We start from the raw sequence: 19951 nt of genomic DNA, 5'->3' as shown, positions 1-19951 counted from the left end.
ATTCAGCAATGGTAATCCCATTGAATGTCATAGGAAGATGGTTAAATTCTTTCTTGTCGGTGATGCACTTTCTGAGAGTGGGATGGAAGCAGGTTCAATCGAGGGATTCAAGGGGGAGTTGGATTGTTATCTGAAAAGGAAGAATGTGCAGTGCTATGGGGAGAAGGCGGGGGAGTGGCACCAGGTGAATTTCTCCACGGTGAGTGGCACAGATACAACTGATCAAATGGCCTCCTTTTGTGCTGTAACGATTCTGTGATTCTATGTCATTACCTGGTATTTCTGTGGCGCAGATGTTACTTGTCACTTACCAATCCAAGCCTGAATTTTGCCCAGGTCTTGCTGCATGCGAACATGGACTGCTTCAAAATCTGAGGAATTGCAAATAGTACTGAACACTAATCATCAGCAAACATCCCCAATTCTGACCTTATGATGGAGAGAAGGTCATTGATGAAGCAACTAAGGGCCTAGAACATTACACTGAGTAGCAGCCGTATCTGGGGGCTGAGATTATTGGCATCCGACAACCACAACTATCTTAATTTATGTTAGGTATGAATCCAGGCATTGGAGAATTTTCTCCTTGATTCCCATTTGCTTCAATTTTGTAAGGTTTCCTTGATGCCACACTCAATCAATTGCTGCTTTGATATCAAGGGCAGTCACTCTCACCTCACCTCTGAAATTCAGCTCTTTTGTCCATGCTTGGACCAAAGCAGTAATGATGTCTAGTGCCAAGAGGTCCTGGTGGAAACCAAACTGAACACTAGTGAGTAGTTTATTGTTAAGTAGGTGTCACTTGATAGCACTGTCGAAAACACCATCTGTCAGTTTGCTGTTAATTAAGGGTAGACTGATGGAGTGGTAGTTGGTTGGATTGGATTTGTCAGAAATTTTTTCGAAAAGACTATCTGCGCAATTTTCCACATTGTTGGACAGATGCCAGTGTTGAGCTGTACTGGCACAGCTTGGCCAGGAGTGTGTCTAGTTCTGGAAGACAAGTCTTCAATATTGCAGCTGGGATGTTGTCAGAGCCCAAACCCTTTTCTGTATCCAGTGTATTCAGCCATTTCTTGATGATATGTGGACTGAATAGACTTGGCTGAAGACCAACATTTGTAATGCTGGGAACCTCAGATGAAGGCCAAGTTGGATCATCCACTTAACACAGCTGGCCAAAGGTGGTTTCAAAGCTTCAGCCTTGTCTTTTGTAATGACATGCTGGGCTCCCACACCATTGAGGAACGGGATGTTTATGGAGCCTCTTCCTCTGGTTAATTGTTTAATTAACCACCAACGTTTACGGTGTAGCGTGAATATCTCAAAATAGTGTTATGTGATCTTTTACGTCCGCCTGAGGGGGTAGACAGGACCCCAGTTTGACATCTCATCTGCAAGATGGCACCTCCAACAGGGCAGCACTACCTCAAGTACTTCACAGGAGCGCCAGCTTATATATGCTTGTGTGTATCAAGTGGGACTTGAATCCACAACCTACTGACTCAAAAGTGAGGGTGCCACCACTGAGCCACAGCAGACACATGAGTTTATATAGTTGATTGCTTACTTGTTGCTAAATGCTAGGTGTATGGTTCACCACATGGTCATTGAGTAGAATTACATCATTTTTCCATTTCAGAAATAGGACAATCAGGCCAACTGGTCTACGCTGGTGTTTGTACTGCACATAAGCCTCCTTCCACTCAAGTTGCCTCTTCCAACACTTTCCCTGGAATCTCTCTATTTCCTTTTCCCTCATGTACACATCAAGCCTGTGTACAGAGCCAGTGCTATCTTCTTGCTTCAAACCACAATCTTGGATCTCTTCACACTCACATAACTATCTAGAATTTTGTGCATGGGTAGAACTTCACAAATGTTCACAAACAACTTACAGGGACCGATTCTTCTCCCAGGGTACATGAGCCAATACAAATGCCGATTTTTATTCACACATACTGACAAGAACATAATGCTATGGGAAGTTTGACTGTCAGCTGGCAGTTGGCATGTGTACACTCACAATGCTGGCAACAGACTTGGGCTCAGATAAATATAAGTTTCCAATGGTGAAACTCCAGTGATAACTTCATCCTGAGATTAGATAACTGTTGCCAACTCATTCCTTTTTTTAATTAAATATATGTACCTAAATTTTACAATTTGAAGTACGCTGTCAAATCAAACTGCACAGCAATGGGGGTTATCATAGTGCTTAAATGACTAAATATCCAAGCTTTACTACACAGTGCTGAAATTGAAACCACAAATCTCAGGCTCACATGAGACGTCTCAGTTCCCAGACAAGTTCATTTTGCAGCACTTCTGCCTTTACTCATGTAGTGACAGGTTTCTCAGTCTGTGTAAAATTTGATGTCCTGTCAAAATGATTGACACACACCCTGTCACCAGCTTGAACTGTATTCTATGCAGGTTATAACAGCAAGTCTAAATTTATCTGGAAAATCCAGACCTGTCTTATCTAAGCAGCATCAGCTACAGCAAAGGTCTCACCCTGGAGTGGACTCAGGGCTTTGTGTGTTGCTGTGAAATCAGGCCGACAGTGTTACAACCTATCTCTGCTTCTAGCATGATGATATAAAAATCAAGCAACCTCATTAGCACGAACAGGGTGATACTGCTGAACCAAGACCTACCATCTGAAAATGCTGAACACAGACTAACCCTAGGGGGACTTTAATGTCCATCACTAAAAGTGGCTCAGTAGCACCAGGACTGACAGAGCTTGCCAAGTCCTGAAGGACACATCTACCACAATGGGCCTACGGCACGTAGTGAGAGAACTAACAAGAAAGAAAAGCCTACTTGACCTTCTCCTCACCAGTCCACCCATAGCAGATGATTGACGTTATTGGTAGATGTGACAACCACACAGTCCTTTTGAAAATTAAGTCCCATCTTCGCGCTGAGGATATCCTCCATTGTGTTATGTGCATTACCAATGTGCTAAATGAAATAGATCCAGAATCATCATAGCAGCTCACACCTGGGCTTCTACGAGGCACTGAGGGCCATCAGCAGCAGCTGCACAATTGTATCCAACCATAACTCAACTATAACCACATTTTTTGACATATCCCCATTTTATCACTGCCATCAAGCCAAGGAACCAACCCTTGTTCAATGAGGAGAGTTGGAAATGCACCAGACATACCTAAAAATTAGATGCCAACCTGGTGAAACTACATCAGGACTACATCCATGCTAAACAACAGAAGCAGCATATTATAGACAAAGCTAAGCAATTCTACAACTAACAGATCAATTCAAAGCTCTGCAGTCCTGCCACATCTAGTCATGAATGGTGGTGTACAATTAAACAACTAACCGGAGAAGGCTCCACAAACACCCCCACCCTCAATGGCGTGGGAGCCCAGCCCCTCAGTGCAAAAGACAAAGCTGAAGCATTTGTAACCATCTTCAGCCTGAAGAGCTGAGTCAGTGATCCACCTCAGTCTCCTCCTGAGGTGCCCAGCATCACAGATGTCAGTCTTTAACCAATTTGATTCACTTGCGGGATATCAAGAAACGGCTGAAAGCACTGGATAGGGGCCCTGACAACATTCCGCTGTAATGCTGAAAACATGTCCAGAATAAACCACTCGCCCCCCCAGCAAAACTGTTCAGTACAGTTACAACACTGGCATCTACCTGACAATGTGGAAAATTGCCAAGGTATGTCCTGCCAATATAAAGCAGGAAAAATCCAGTCAGCCAATTACCACCCTATCAGCCTAGACTCCATCATGAAGCAAAATGATGGAAAGCATTGTTGACAGTTCGATCAGATGGCACTTATGCAGCAATAACCTACTCATCAATGCTCAGTTTTAGTTCTCCCAAGGGCTAGGCTCCAGACCTCATTACAATCTGTGTTTAAACCTGAACAAAATAGCTGAATTCCAGAGATAAGGTGAGAGTGATTGCCCTTGACATCAAAGCAGCATTTGACTGAGTAGGGCATCAAGCAGCCCTGGCAAAATTGAAGTCAATGGAAATCAGAGAGAAAACTCTCCACTAGTTGAAGTCATACCTAGCACAAAGGAAAATAGCTGTGGTTGTTCTAGGCTAGTTGCTTAGGCCCAGGACATTGCTGCAGGAGTTTCACAGGGTGGTGTCCTAGGCCTAACCACCTTCAGCTGCTTCATCAGTGACCTTCCCTCCATCATAAAGTCAGAAATGGGGATGTTTGCTGATGATCGCGCAGTGTTCAGTACCATTTGTGTCTCCTCCGATACTGAAGTAGACTGTGCCTGCATGCAGCAAGACCTGGACAACACTCAGGTGTGGGCTGATAAGTGACAAGTAACATTTGCATCACATAAGTACCAGGCAATGATCACCTTCAACAAGAGAGAATCTAACCATCTTCCCTTGATATTCAATGCATTACCATCTCTGAATCCCCCAACATCAGTATGCTGGGGACTACCATTGATCAGAAAATGAACTGGACCAGCCATATAAATACTGTGGATAAAGGGGCAGGTCAGAGGCTGGGAATTTTGTGGTGAGCTCTCACCTCCTGACTCTCCATATCCACCATCTGCAAGGTATAAATTGGAAGTGTGATGGGATACTCTCCACTTTCCTGGATGAGCGCAGCTCCTTTAACACCCATGAAGCTCAAGCAACCTGCTTGCTCGACACCCCTTCCACCATCTTGAACATTCACTCCTTCCACCAACGGCACACAGTGGCAGTATTGTGTACTATCTACCAAGGTGCACTGCAACAACACTCCAAGCTTCCTTCAACACCGCCTTCTAAACCCGTGACCTCTACCATCCGGAAGAACAAGGGCAGTGGACACCTGGGAACACCACCATCTTCAAGTTCTCCTCCAATTCATACATCACTCTGACTTGGAATATTGCTGTTCCTTCACTGTCACTGGATCAAAATCCTGGAACTTGCTCCCTCACAGCACTGTGGGTATAGCTACATGACATGGACTGCAAAGGTTCAAGAAGGTGGTTCACCATCACTTTCTCAAGGGCAGTTAGGGATGGGCCTTACCAGTAATGCTCACATGCCATGAACGAGTTTAAAAAAACACTAAACAGTGACAACAATTCAAAAGTACTTTATTGGTTGTCAAGCCCTTTGGGAAGTCCTGACATCCTGGGGTTGTGAAAGGCACTGTGTAGATGGAAATCTTTCTTTCTTTAAGGGCAGCCTTTGCCTCAGTCACCCCATTGCCCCATATCCTGCTTCTGTCTCTTTCGCCTTTCCTGTTCCTTTTGTTGCAATACATTTAAATCATTAATGACTTTTGCAAAAAGTCAATCCTCAGGAATTTTAGAGAGTAACTCTGCAATTAAGGCACTTTCAAGCAAGGGGGAGTGGATTAGTATTTGTTACACCTTCATACTCTCTGAAGCAGTTAATGGTGTCAAGACAAAAGTTGGCAAAAGTTTATTAATGCAAACGCAGGGAAAGACTACAGTGTAACATGTACTAATCTGTACGCTACCTCACCTCCACAGAAAAAAATAACTCCTAGATTTATAAATCTATGTTACTATAAACACTTCAATTAAAAAAAGACAAATAAAACAATGGGTTGCATTATGAGAGGGGGAGTACAAATATTCCAATAATGCCCCTGCTATTTTAAAGTGTTGCAGTGATTTCCTCTTGTTTTATCTTCACCAGCTAATGCGATGGATTATCAGTGAAATCATTATGCTCTGGGTCACCTGTCAGGACACAAAGTTAAATGATAAGAGCTTGCTGGAGTCAACAGGACCTCCCTGGAAGCCCTGGGATCATATATATGCCCTTTGTAAGGCCATGAGGGGACACATACCTCTCTACAACAGTTATGGAAAGTATGTTGTGAGACTGTACTGGATGGTAAGAGTTTGAATTATCATAAATTTAAGACTGCCTTTTTTGACTAAAAAAGTTACAATAAACCTTTGAACTTGAAATTGTAAAATTAGCTTGGTAGTTTACACATTTTCTTATCCAATTAAGAGTTAATTAAGAGTGGAACAATACATTTAAGAATTTTGATTTAACTATGGAATCAAGTGACAAATGAATGCATCATCATTTAACAATTTCTTCAATAATCACCTTTAACAATAGTCTACGATCTTGCAATATTACCAAATTAGTGTAGAATAATGACTAATTAGTTGGTAGCAGAGATGAGACAAACACAATATTTGGTAACATTGTGCGTTCATATCTCTTTCATTTGAAAAAGAGTGCATTAATGTATGATATGCTAAAAGTACATAATGTAATGACCCTTGAGAGGCAGGGCTGTGGGAAGGTGGGATTGTCTCACCCCAGGGGAATGGAAAGGAGAATTTGGGCATCCAAGGCGAGTCATGGTAGTTTCTTAAAAAAGAAAGGGAGCGAAAGGCTTGGTGCTGTTGTGTTGCTAACCTGTTTCCTTTTATTATTAAACATATTTACTTCCACTTCTTTCTTAATGCTAAACACACTCTGTTCTATATAAATTTGAGTTTGTTTCGGAGCAGTTGAAGACCTTAATCATAGAATCATAAAAAGTTTACAGCACAGAAAGAGGCCACTTGACCCACCATGCCTGCGCCGGCCGAAAAAAGAGCCACCCAGCCTAATCTCACTTTCCAGGATTTGGTCTGTAGCTCTGCAGGTTAGGGCACTTGAGATGCATATCCACCCACCTTTTAAATGAGTTGATATATGATGCTGTGGACGGAATCGTCCACTCCCGTTGGCGGTGGGCGTGCTTGGCGGCGTGAGCGGATAATATGGTGGGAACACCAAAAATCGGTTTCACAACGTCATGAAACCAGTTTGCAATTGTCCGCTCTGCCCGTCAATGGTGGGCCGCGTTTCCCACCGTCAGACGTCAGGAACTTCAATGTAATACATATGCATATTATTATAAGCTCAGCTCACCAGAATCGTCCCCCCACACTGGATGATCTGAGCACAATCACGCCAATGTGTTTCACAACAGGATGTGTAAGGTGTGCATCTTGTGAGCTGCACTTTGAGGGGAACTCGGAGGTGAATGCAAACTAAAGTTGTGCAGCGCTCTGTGAGAGTCGCCTGTTGGACCTCAAGATTGAGGCGCCACGCATTCAGGCAAGGGCACAGGCAAGTCAGTTTTTCCCGGCTGGCTGACAGCGCAGTGCCGGGCAAGAGCTGACCTACGGTTGAGGCAAGTTGGAGGGTAGGGGGAGCAAAAGTTGCCCTGCGGTTTAGGCGAGTTGGGGGAGGTGGTGTGGGGCAAGGGCTGCCCTGTGGTTGGTGGTGGTGCACAAGCACGTGAGGGGGTTGGTGGGGGTAGGGGGGTGAGGGTGGAGGGAAGCGGCCACACATAAGGGAAACCTTGTATAAAGTGACCATTCCCCCACAGCTGAGACAGTTCAGGCGCAGCCACGTTGACATGCTTGGAGTCAGGCCTCTAGTTTATCTGACCACTCAAGCAACATGGAGGTATGAAAATTCTACCAAATGCTCCAGAGTTTTTCACCCCTTGGGCACAGACTGCAAACAAACAATTGGACGCCTGCGCTCATTGTACATTCTCCTTGCGAAAGCTGGTCATGGAGCAGTCACTGGTGGAGGCGCTCACAGCCCCTTGCAATGTCATCATTCAGGTTTGGACCAGTCTCCCTCATGGTTCAAGCTAACAGTGCAGCCTTGCAGTGGGGGTTAGGAGAATGCCTGTGCTTGAGCTGAGAGCACAGCATGCAGTCCAGTGGACAAAGCTGCAGCCAATCGGTCAGGTGGAGTGGGGCGGAGTTGGGTGGAGTTTCGGGCAGCCATGCAGCACACTAATTTCTGGGCATCCAAGTGGTGGCCAGCACTCTCTGGGATGCGTTCAGGGCCTTCAGACTTAACCCAAGAGAGGTTCTTAGAACACCCATGCTAACCCACACGTCTCTCTCTTTCATTCTGCAGGAGGAGTACATCAGGAGCATGGAGCCTGGTGACTTAGCTATATGCCTCATGGCTTGTAGAGAGCAGAGATGAAGGAGAAGAGAGCGATGGAGGCTCCTGGCTCGGTAGAGGGAGGAGCAGCACCCTCAGGAAGAAGGAGCCATAGCGAGCCATCGCTGGTCGGCGCCTAGCTAGACCCAGGGTCTATAGATAAAAGCAAAATACTGTGGATGCTGGAAATCTGAAACAAAAACAAAAATAGAAATAAAAATAGCTGGAAAAACTCAGCAGGTCTGACAGCATTTGCGGAGAGGAATACACTTAACGTTTCGAGTCCATATGACTCTTCATCAGAATCGTCTATAGATGCCGCCTATCATTCCTGCAGATGACCGAGAACTTATATTGCAAGACTGCGCATGTTGAGGGAACTGGTTGGTCATAGCTGCCACCTGCTGCAGGATTTAGCGCCACAGGGAATTGGAAGGATCCACTGCCAGTGGCTGTGAGAGTAACCACGGCACTCAACTTTAATGCCAGTGGCTCCTTTCAGGGCTCCGCAGGTGACTCCTGTAGGATATCACAAGCCTCCACCCACAAATGCATCCATGAGGTCACGGATGCCATCTTCGCAAAGGCACACAACTTTTTGCATTTTGCCCAGGATCAGGAAAGCCAGGAAGCAAAAGCATTGGGATTTGCCCAGATCTGTTTTTCCACAGGTGCAGGGTGCCATCAACTGCATTCATGTAGTGCTCAGATCTCCATAGCAATAAGTGGTCAACTATGTGAACTGCAAGGGCCTCTACTCGCTGAATGTTCAGCTGGTGTGCGACCACCACAAATGCATCCTGCAGGTCTGCGCATGGTTCGCAAGGAGTGTCCATGACTCCTACATTCTCAGGCGGTCACAGATCCCTGAAGTCTTCCAGGGTCCACAGAGGCTGCAGGGTTGGCTCCTTAGGAACAAGGGCTATCCACAGAGGCCGTGGCTAATGACACATGTGCGGTGACCTCAGACTGCATCAGAGTGAAGATACAACAAGGCTCGTGCTGCAACTCGCATCTTGGCAGAGCAAACCATCGGGATGCTGAAAATGAGGTTCCAGTGCTTGGACCAGTCTGGTGGAGTCCTGCAATATAATCCACAGAGGGTGTCATGTATTGTCATCGCCTGCTGGGTCCTTCATAACATGGCGGTGCAACAGGGAGAGGAGCTGGCTGAGGAGATGGAGGAGCTGCATGTCTCCTCCGAGTGAGGAGGACGGTGATGGAAATGAAAGTGAAGAGGTCCTCGATGGTGAGGGTGATGGCGATGATGCCATCGAACTGGCTATTCGAAGCAGGCATGCTCGGGAGGCCCTCATAGCAACTAGATTTGTGGAGGATAATGATGTCATGCAGTGAGGAGACACCATAGATTCTCACATTGCTTCCGTGAATGTTTGACTCCAGTCTGGCCGATGGCAGTGCGCAAGCCCTCTGTGATAAGGCTCCTGCCATGGAGATGCAGCGGAGGCCCTAATAGTCGTTCGATGCCAGGAGGATGATGACGACATGCAGTGGGGACACTCTATAGATCTTCACATAGCCTCTGTGAATGCCTGAGTCCGGTCTGGGCGAGGGCAGCTTGCTTATGCTCTGTGATCAGGGTCACATCATGGAGATGCAGCCGTGAAACTTTAAATGTACCTGATCCTTTGTCAGCCTTTAGCACCCGAGTCCTTCGGGAGCACAGCGTCACCGGTCACAGATGCTGACGAGATGGGGGTGCCCGCCCCACTTCAAAAGTGCTGAGAGCACACAGAGGCAATGGTGGAACTCTGTGACACCTGCCCATGACATTCTGGCAGCAATGACTAGCACCATCGAGGTGCAAGCATCAGTAAGGTGTCCAGTGAGTGTGAAGCCAGACCATCGCTTTGTTTTGAAGACTGCACAGAGCACAAGGAAGAGGCCCTGGACTGAGAGATCTGCCTTTATCTTATGCAGGAACCAAGATTTCACATCTGTGTGACACGAACATTGCTCATCAGAACAAGGAGCCATGGGCACGGAGACATTCTTGGGAGTTTATTTACAATAGTGAACATTATGTACAAGTGATTAACACCTGTGACCAGGCTGTGCAACTGCATCTTAACCTTCCTATCCCTGCCGCTATGTCTTGGTGCTTCCTGGAGAACCACAGCAGAGGTGAAGGCAGCCTGCTGACTGCTACATGATGACTTTGACAGGCGTCCTGTGGAGGGCCGAGACCTGGAGGACCTGCTTTCAGGGTCCTGCTGTGTGTCAGTGGCTACGTCCTCAGCCTGCAGAGCAGGAACTGCTGGGGTCACAGGAAGAGGGGATTCGGATGGGTCGGACACTCCCGGAGTCATCTGGGTGGATGACCCCAGGGTGTGCACTGCCTATCCTCCTCCCTATGGGTGCTCCGGGGGCCCCTCGCTGACTCTTTGAGGAGAAGGGGAAGCTGGAGTGAGATTGAGCTGCCACACACCCCTCTCGTGTTGACACTGCTGGAGGCCAACTATGGTGTCAGCGATAGAGTTCAGCCCACGCAGCAATGCAGGACCGATGCCCTGAACCCAAGGTCTCCATGGCTTTTGCCATCCTACCAGTCTTGACCCTGGTGCGTTGGCATGCTGGCGCTATCGCCTCAGACTGAAGGGGGATGCATTGAGCATTGCAGTCTGAGGAGTGCAGTGGACATCCCTTCCTGATGTTCCCAAGCTTACCTTTGCAGCTCCAGCAACTGTGCCATGACCGAGTCCAGAGGCTCGTCATCTGACTTGGACTCAGCAAATTTCTGGCCTCCAGCAGTCCTTCAAGTGCCGGACACCTGGGAAGTCCTTGCCTCTGCCTGCTGTGGATCAGACAGTGTGATGTGCTCACCAGATTTTGATCCCGAGGCTACTCTAGAACTCGGTCCTACCGGGGTATGTGTCTCTGTGCTGGCAGAGGATGTGTGTGAGCACTGCGATGGGTCTTCAATGAGGATGCCTTCAGATTCTTCTTTGGAGGTGTCTTCAGGGCTTGATTGGAGGCACTGGGTCATGAACTCCCTCGGCTGTTTCCCAGATGTGCCTGTGAAGAAAGGAGAGATAATTAGTACATGGCAGTGGCCTGTGAAACAGGACATATCACTCACAGCATGGCTATCTGATGGATGTTGCACTACTCCATCCTCACTTGGTAGAGTGCCGCCAACCTCACCGTCAATACAGGAACGGTCCAGATCTTCGCTGGTCAACTGGATGACTCTATTTTCAAAGTCTGTTAGGACCTTGGTGTCAGGCATTCCTCCACCAGTCTGCGACCTCTCCCTCTTGTTGTGTGCCAGCTTGTCCTGCATGAATACAGATGAAGAGAATGTAAGCAGGGCACCTGCCAGGCCAGATGATAAACATGCCTGGCATGTGCAGGTGGTGAGTGGTACAATGGACATGATGAGGACAATGAAAGTGTGTGAGAGAGTGAATGGTGATGTCCGTTGAATTGGCAGAGCGTGAGATCCCTGTGAATGTGTGATGGGTTTGTGAGTGTGAGAGTAGAGAGTGATGAGAAGAGTGACTTATCCTGGTGGAAAGGAGATCATTCATTCTCTTGCAGAACTTGGTGACTATCTTCTTTTGCAGGGCATTGGCACTGACCACCACTGCCACCACCTCCCAAGCTGGATTGATAATGTTGCTGCCGCTCCTGCAGCCAGTGCGGGTGTAGAGGACATCATGGCGGACCTCCATGGCATCCAAAAGGCGCTCGAGGGACATGTTACTAAACTGAGGGGCTGCAGTTTTCTTGCCTTTCAGGGCTGTGTCTTCTTTGCAGCAGTCCTGGGCTGGAAACACTGAGAAGTGGTACACATGGCTGCACTTTAACTATGGTGCTCAGAGTGAGGAAGAGGCAAGGTGATGGCATGGCAGGCGAATCGGAGACCGCCCACCAGCGAAATGGCGTGTTGCCCAGGAATGCATGATTAATGAGGCGGGATTAGGATAATATGGCGTGAGAATCCGGCATTGTGGACAGCGGATAAAACCTTTTTCCCACCCACTACCGCACTTTCTGCAAACCTGGGACGATGCTGTGTCTGGGTCTTAGCAGTTAATGCCCAAACAAGAGCACCCTTAGTCTTTAAAATATTTTTCTTTATGCACAAATCCCTCCATGGCCTCACCCCACCATATCTTTGTTCTGCCATCAATTCTGCCCTGTTGTGCATCCCAATTTTAATTGCCCTGTTGATGACGACCATGTCTTCAACCATCTCAGCCCTAAGTTCTACCTCCCTCTTGTCCTTTACGTTTGTTCAGACCCATGTCTTTGACCAAGTTTTCTGGTCACCTGTCCTAATATCTCCTCGTGTAGCTTGTTGTCAAGTCTTGTCCACTAATGCTTTAGTGATGTACCTTGGGATGTTTTCCTACACTAAATGTGTGATATAAATTCAGGTTGTTATTGTCAGTAGAGCAAGAACCTGGTGGTCAGCAGGATAAAAGAGTCAAGGAAGAGGTACAAAATGTATATTTTCTGATATGAAATGCACATAATTTTATTGGACAAATAGTTTGAATGGTTGAACAATTTGATAAATATTACAGGAAAACAGATTAGTGTAAGCTTGTGCTTTATCAGATTTAATTTTGTACATTCCTGCTCGGGAGAAGAACAAATTCCTGAAAATTTTTTAAAACCTTGTTTTGAATGCAGAAAATTGATGTAGAAATATGTGAAGCCAATTGCAGAGTGGTAGCAGTTTGCTGTTTCATCTGGTGCAAGGAACCTTGCAAAAATGGTGTAATCACAACTGTCATTGTGGGAGTGACTTCGGTGCTGTTGTACCCAACCAGAGACAAGATTTGATTTTATTTTTTACTACGGCAACAACAACTTGCATTTATATATTGCACATTTAATGTAGTAAAAACATTTCACAGGATTGTAATCAGTCAGAAAATCAACGCAGAGCCACATATGGAGATATAAAGGCAGGTGACCAAATGCTTAGTCAAAGCATTTAAAGGAGGAGAAAGAGGCGAAGAGGGTTAGGGAGCGACTTCTAGACCTTGGACTTAGACAGCCGAAGACACATGTACCACTTGTGGGGAAAAGAAAATCGGGGATGCACAAGTGACTAATGGTATGTGTCTCCTATCTCATCTACATGCTAACCTCACTGACATCTTCTGAAAACTTAGAATCATTTTTTGTATGTCCACTGAAGACACCCTTACTACCATCCCTCTTGACTGCTCCATTGTCACAAAGTATTGCACTGCTTGTCTGACGCTCAGGACTGGATGAGCAGAAATGTCATTGATTCATAACTGCTTCCTGAACAAGGGCAATTAGGGATGGACAGTAAATGCTGGCCTAGCCAGCAACGCTCACATCCCATGAACAAATAAAAAAATTATTATTAGTTAATTATTGAGAAAGCCAAAGCCATTGTCTTTGGTCCCTGCCACAAACTCCATTCCCTAACTGCCAACTTCATCCCTCTCCCTGGCAACCATCTGAGGTTGAACCAGACTGTTTGCAACTTGGTGCCAAAAGGAGCTTCCAACCACATATCCAGAACATCACTTAGACTGCCTTTTTACATTTCCATAACATTGCAATACTCTGCTCTTGTCTCAGCTCATGTGCTGCTGATACCCTCATCCATACCTCTTACTTCGAAACTTGACTATTCTAACGCATATCTGGCTGGCCTCCCACATTCATTCCCATACTCCATAATCTTGAGGTTATCCAAAGGTCTGCTGCTCATGTCCTTACCCGCATCAAGTTCCAATCACCCATCAGCCCTTTGCTTGTTGTACTACATTGGCCCCAGGTTAAGCAGCACCTTGATTTTAAAATTCTCATCCTAGTTTTCAAATCTATCCATAGCCTCACCTCCTCCCTAAATCTGCAATCTCCTCCAGTCTCAAAACTCTCCAAGAGATCTGCATCCTTCTAATTCTAACTTCTTGACGATCCCTGATTTTAATTGCTGCATCATTGGTGGCTGCTCCTTCAGTTGCTTAGGCCCTATACCTTGGAATTCCTTCCCTAAACTTCTCCAACTATTTACCTCTCTTTCCTTCTTTAACCTAATCTCACTTTATGTGGCTCAGTGTCAAATTTTGTTTTGCAAAGCTCCTTGAAGCACCTTGGTACATTTTATTACATCAAAAGCACTCTATAAATACAAGCTGTTGTAAAATTAACCATTTAATCTTGGAACACTTTTCTGTAACCCTGGTGGTTTTTATCGCAGGGAGGGGATAAGAGTTGCTCGGTGTCACTGTAAGGGATCTGGAACACAAATAGACAGAGAATATGTAACTCTCTGGCAGGCTATTCGGATCTGGCAGCCTGAGAAAGGGAAATTCAGTCAGTAACGGGAGTTAGGTAGAGCCCTGTGATGAGTATTCCAATGGAAGACCCTGTCACTAGATACCACAGACACCCTTGCCTTTATCAACACCTGAGAGAAACCCGTCACTAATTGAAATTTTGTTGGCTGTTGCTCTGTCAGATATAAACATGAGCAAGAATAAGAAATATATTGTTCAATGGCAATTAAGTAGTACAGTAGTATAGTGGTTATGTCACTAGCCTAGTAATCCAAAGGCATTGATTAATGATTCAGAGACATGAGTTCAAATCCCATCACAGCAGCTGAGAAATTTAAATTCAGTTAATTAAATAACCTGGAATGAGAAGTTAGCATCAGTAATGGTTACTGTAACACTCCTGGATTGTCCTGAAAACCCATCTGGTTAAATAATGTGTTTCAGGGAATTAATCCGTCATCCTTACCTGGTCTGGGAATATATGTGACTGCAGACTTTTAATTGCCCTCTAAAATGGCCACAAATTTGTATCCAAGAGGCAGCTTGCCTCACCTTCTTAAGGGCAGTTAGGGATGGGCAATAAATGCTGGCCTTGCCAATGAAGCCCACATCCTTTGAATGAATTTAGCAAACAAATGGATCCAGAGTCTCCCACTGGCTGAATCAGATGTCAGCAGATAAAGAAAAGGCGGGGACAGTAATACATGGATCATTTTCCAGAGCCCTTATTTGGAAGGGGTACCACTTTGCCAAGGGGAAATAGGACATTGAAGGATTGCCCAAGACACTCTTACCCATAGCAGTAATGACTTAATTCAACCAGAAATTCCCACTGGAAAACAATAATTTGAAGGCTAATTGCACATGTTTGTATGCCCTAGGGTAGGCATAAAATTCAGAAGTTGGTCAGTTCTTCTAGATTATTCACAAATCTCAGTACGTGTGAATGCTTACCGAAAGATTTAACAGCCTTTTGTGTTCCTCTGACATGGAACAGAAACCCAACCCTGTATATATTTAAAAACTTTATCCTTATAACTATTTCTTATTTTTAAACTGGACTTTGCTGCTGAACAAAGACAATTAAGATGGTTGACCCCCTGTCTGGAAATTATTCCCAGAGGTCTCCAGAACAAAATAATTCTCTTCTCAGTTTTGCAAATGTCACACCTCATTATGCCTGGGGAGCATCTAACAAACCACCTGGGATTGTACAGACCAATTTCAAAAGGAGCTACAGGAACACCATTTGCATTTGATAAGCCAACCTTGACAGTCTGAGGCAATGACTTCCCAAAAATCAGACCTTCAATACGAATGGCACCCCTTTCAACCCATAATGGCTGAGACGTTATCAGTCCTGAAAACAAATCTAAATTCCAGATGCTGGATAAACATCTTTTATTGAAGTCTGGGTTATCAAATGCAGTCCTGGGGGCTTCTGAACCCCACTGACAGGCTCAAATACGAACATACAAACAAGGAGCGGGAGTAGGCCATTCCGCCCCTCGAGCCTGCTCTGCCATTTAATAAGATCATGGCTGATCTGATAGTAACCTCAAATCTGCATCCCACCTACTCCTGATAACTTATCACCCCCTTGCTTACAAAGAATCCATCCACCTCTGCTTTAAAAATATTCAAAGAATCTGCTTCCACCGCCTTTTCAGGAAGAGAGTTCTGAAGACTCATGACCCTCTGAGAGAAAAAAATTTGCCTCATCTCTATTTTAAATAGGTGACCTCTTATTTTTAAACAGTGATCCCCTAGTTCTAGATTCTCCCACAAGACGAAACATCCTCTCTGCATCCACCCTGTCAATCAAGGCCCTACGGGATCTTATGTTTCAATCAAGTCTCTTGATCTTCTAAACTCCAATGGATACAAGCCTTGCCTGTCCAACCTTTCCTCATAAGACAACCCACCCATTCCAGGTATTAGTCTGATAAACCTTGTCTGAACTGCTTCCAATGCATTTACATCCTTTCTTAAATAAGGTCACTAATACTGTACACAGTACTCCAGATGTGATCTTAGTAGTGCTGTGTATAACTGAAGCATAACCCTACTTTTGTTTTCAATTCCCCTTGCAATGTATGATAATATTCTATTAGCTTCCCTAATTACTTGCTGTAACTGCATACTAGCCTTTTGAGATTCATGCACTAAGACACCCAGATCCCTCTGCACCTCAGAACTCCGCAATCTCTCATCATTTAGATAATATGTTTCTCTTTTATTCTTCCTGCCAAAATGAACAATTTCACATTTTCCCATATTATACCCCATTTGCCAGATCTTTGCCCACTCATTTAACCTATCTGTATCTCTTCGTAGCCTTCTTGTGTCCTCTTCACAGCTTACTTTCCTTCCTATGTTTGTGTCATCAGCAAATTTTTCAACTATCCTATCCATCCCTTCATCCAAGTAATTTATATATATTGTAAGCAGTTGAGGTCTCAGCACTGATCCCAGTGGCACACCACTCGTTACATCTTGCCAACCTGAAAAAGACCCATTTATGCCTACCCTCTGCTTGCTGTTCGCCAGCCAATCTTCTATCCATGCCATTATGTTTCCCCCTGAGAGAAAAAATGAGCTTTTATTTTCCACAAAAACCTTTGAATATGACATTTTATCAGATGCCTTCTGGAAATCTAAGTACAGTACATCCACCGGTTCCCCTTTATCCACAGCATGTGTTACTTCCTCAAAGAACTCCAGTTCAGAACATGATTTCCCTTTCACAAAACCATGTTGACTCTGCCTCATTACCTTGGGCTTATCCAAATGCCCTGCTATAGCTTCTTTAATAATAGCTTCCAACATTTTCCCTATGACAGATGTTAAGCGAACTGGCCTATAGTTTTCCGCTTTCTGTTTCCCTCCCTTTTTGAATAATGGAATTACATTTGCTATCTTCCAATGTAATGGGACCTTCCTCGAATCTAGGGAGTTTCGGAAAATTAAAACCAATGCGTTAATTATTTCACTAGCCACTTCTTTTAAGACCCTAGGATTAAGTCCACCAGGACCCAGGCACTTGTCAGTCCACAGTTCCAACAATTTATCCAGTACCACTTCTCTGGCGATTGTATTTTCCTTTGTTCATTCCTTCCTTCCATTTCCTGATTTACAGCTGCTTCTGGGATGTTACTTGTATTCTCAATGGTGAAGACTGATACAAAATACCTGTTAAATTCATCTGCCTGATACAAAATACCTGTTAAATTCATGTTTCCCATTATCAATTTTCCAGATTCACTTTCTATAAGACCAATGCTCACTTTGTTAACTCGTTTCTTTTTTATATATTTATAGAAACTCTTGCTTTCTGATTTCATATTTCTGGCTATAAGCCCACACTGTGTGGGAAACAGTCACCCAATGTGATTTTCCCTGGAGTGATCAGTTAATGGCCAGAGGGTGGGCTTGCCATTCAATTATGGATGACAGGCCCTCTCAAAGCGGGGCAGCCAATCAGAGGACTTCCAGAATCACAGAATTTTAACGGCACAGAAGGAGGCCGTTCGGCCCATCGTGTCTGCACCAGGTCTCCAAATGAGCATTTTGACTTAGTGGCATTGCCCTGGCTTTTCCCTGTATCCCTGCACATTGTTTCTATTCAAATAATCATGTAATGATATCTTGAATGCCTCGATTGAGCCTACCTCCACCACACTTCCAGACATTGCACTTCAGACCCGAACCACTAGTTGTGTGAAAAAGTTTTTTCTCACATCACATTTGCTTCTTTTGCAAATCACTATAAATCTGTGTCCTCTCGTTCTTGATCCATTTATGAGCTGAAACAGTTTCTCCCTATCTACTCTGTCCAGCCCCTCATGATTTTGAACATCTCTATCAAATCTCCTCTTAGCCTTCTTCTCTTCAAGGGGAACAGTCCCAACCTCTCCAGTCTATCCTCAGAGCTGAAGTTTCTCATCCCTGGAATCATTCCTCTGAAACCTCTTCTGCGCTCTCTCCAATGAGTTTACATCCTTCCTATAAGGTGGCACCTAGAACTGTACACATATTCCAGCCACGGTCTAATGAGTGTCTTATATAAATTCAGCATAACCTCCCTGCTCTTGTACTCTATGCCCCTGTTAATAAAGCCCAGGATACTCTATGCTTTATTAACTGCTCACTCCACCTGCCCTGCCACCTTCAATGATCGATGCACATATACACCCAGGTCTTTCTGCTCCTGCACCCCTTTCAAAATTTCACCACTTATTTTATATTATCTGTCCATGTTCTTACTACCAAAATGTATCACATCACATTTCTCCACATTGAACTTCATCTACCATGTATCTGCCCACTCCACCAACCTGCCTGTGTCCTTTCGAAATTCCACACTGTCCTCCTCACAGTTCACAACACTCTCAAGCTTCATATCATCTGCAAACTTTGAAATTGTCCCCTGCACACCAAGATCTAGATCATTAATATACATCAGGAAAAGCAAGGGTCCCAATACCAACCCCTGGGGAACTCCACTACAAACCTTCCTCCAGCCTGAAAAATATCCATTGACCATTATTCTCTGCTTCTTATTTTTCAGCCAATTTTGTATCCATGTTGCTACTGTCCCTTTTATTCCATGAGCAATAACTTTTTTCACAAGTCTATTGTGTGGCACTGTGTCAAAAGCCTTTTGAAAGTCCATGTACACCACATCAACAGCTTTAACCTAATCGATCTTTTCTGTTACCTGTTCAAAAAACTCCAGCAAGCTAGTTAAACATGATTTCCCCTTTAGAAATCCATGCTGGGTCTTCTTTATCAACCCATACTTTTCATTGTGACTACTAATTCTATCCCAAAGAACTGTTTCTAGAATCTTGCCCACCACTGAAGTTAAACTGACTGGTCTGTAATTGCTGGGCTTATCCTTACAACCTTTTTTGAACAAGGGCACAATGTTTGCAATTCTTCAGTCCTTTGGCCCCACCCCTAACTCTAGGGAACTTATGGCCAGTGCCCTTGCAATTTCTACCCTCACTTCCTTCAATATCCTTGGATGCATCTCATCTGGTCCCGGTGCCTTGTCAACTTTAAGTACTGACAGTCTGTTCAACACTTCCTCCTTATCAGCTTGAAAGGAACAGAAGGATACCTCGCTGGTAAGTGAGGGTGAGGGTACTTCAAATTGGAACAGCACCAAGGCTGGTAGGGAAAGCCTCTAAGCCTGCCTAGAGTTCTGGCTACATGATCTAGTGCTGGGAGGCTGCCTCTAGGTGGCTAAACTGTCCCCAGCTGCCTGTGGGTACCTGGAGACCAACTGGAAAATCCCAGTTGGTCTCTTTATATTGGCCTTAAGCGGCTCTTAAAGAATTCAATCAGCTACTTGCAGCTTGCTGGCAAACATCACCCCTCCCACCATCTCGGCTTTGGGAAAATGGCTCGGGGGCAGAATGGAGCCAGGCAACTGGCATGCCAGTTTGCGGTACTATTTTTAGTTTCCACCTATCACTGATCCCAACCTGGCAGGAGCTCAAAATCCAGTTTCTTCAGGGTCAAAGGTGACTTGGCAAAGAAGGGTTCACAACCGACTGTCAATGCTAATAAAAGACAGCTCACATCCCCATTGGACAGAAATGGCACATCCTGTGTCATGAAAACAGAGCTTGCTGTCAGTACATCAGGATTGATCTGCAGAATTTACGTAGATCCAGCCC

The 19951-nt window shown here is 45.0% G+C and overlaps 1 protein-coding gene across 1 annotated transcript in view; it reads left to right on the top strand.

The window, feature by feature from the left end:
* Positions 1-19951, top strand: part of LOC144690022 (androglobin-like) — a 162919-nt gene that overhangs the window by 50725 nt on the left and 92243 nt on the right. The window contains exon 5 of the mRNA XM_078557553.1: positions 5683-5883. Coding sequence (XP_078413679.1) covers positions 5683-5883 — 201 coding nt within the window. The remainder of the gene's footprint in view (positions 1-5682; positions 5884-19951) is intronic.

The sequence above is a fragment of the Cetorhinus maximus genome, chromosome 14, assembly GCF_964194155.1.
Source record: "Cetorhinus maximus chromosome 14, sCetMax3.hap1.1, whole genome shotgun sequence".
Taxonomy (NCBI): domain Eukaryota; kingdom Metazoa; phylum Chordata; class Chondrichthyes; order Lamniformes; family Cetorhinidae; genus Cetorhinus; species Cetorhinus maximus.
The sequence above is the reverse complement of the archived record's forward strand: the minus strand, read 5'-3'. Positions and strand labels throughout refer to the sequence as shown.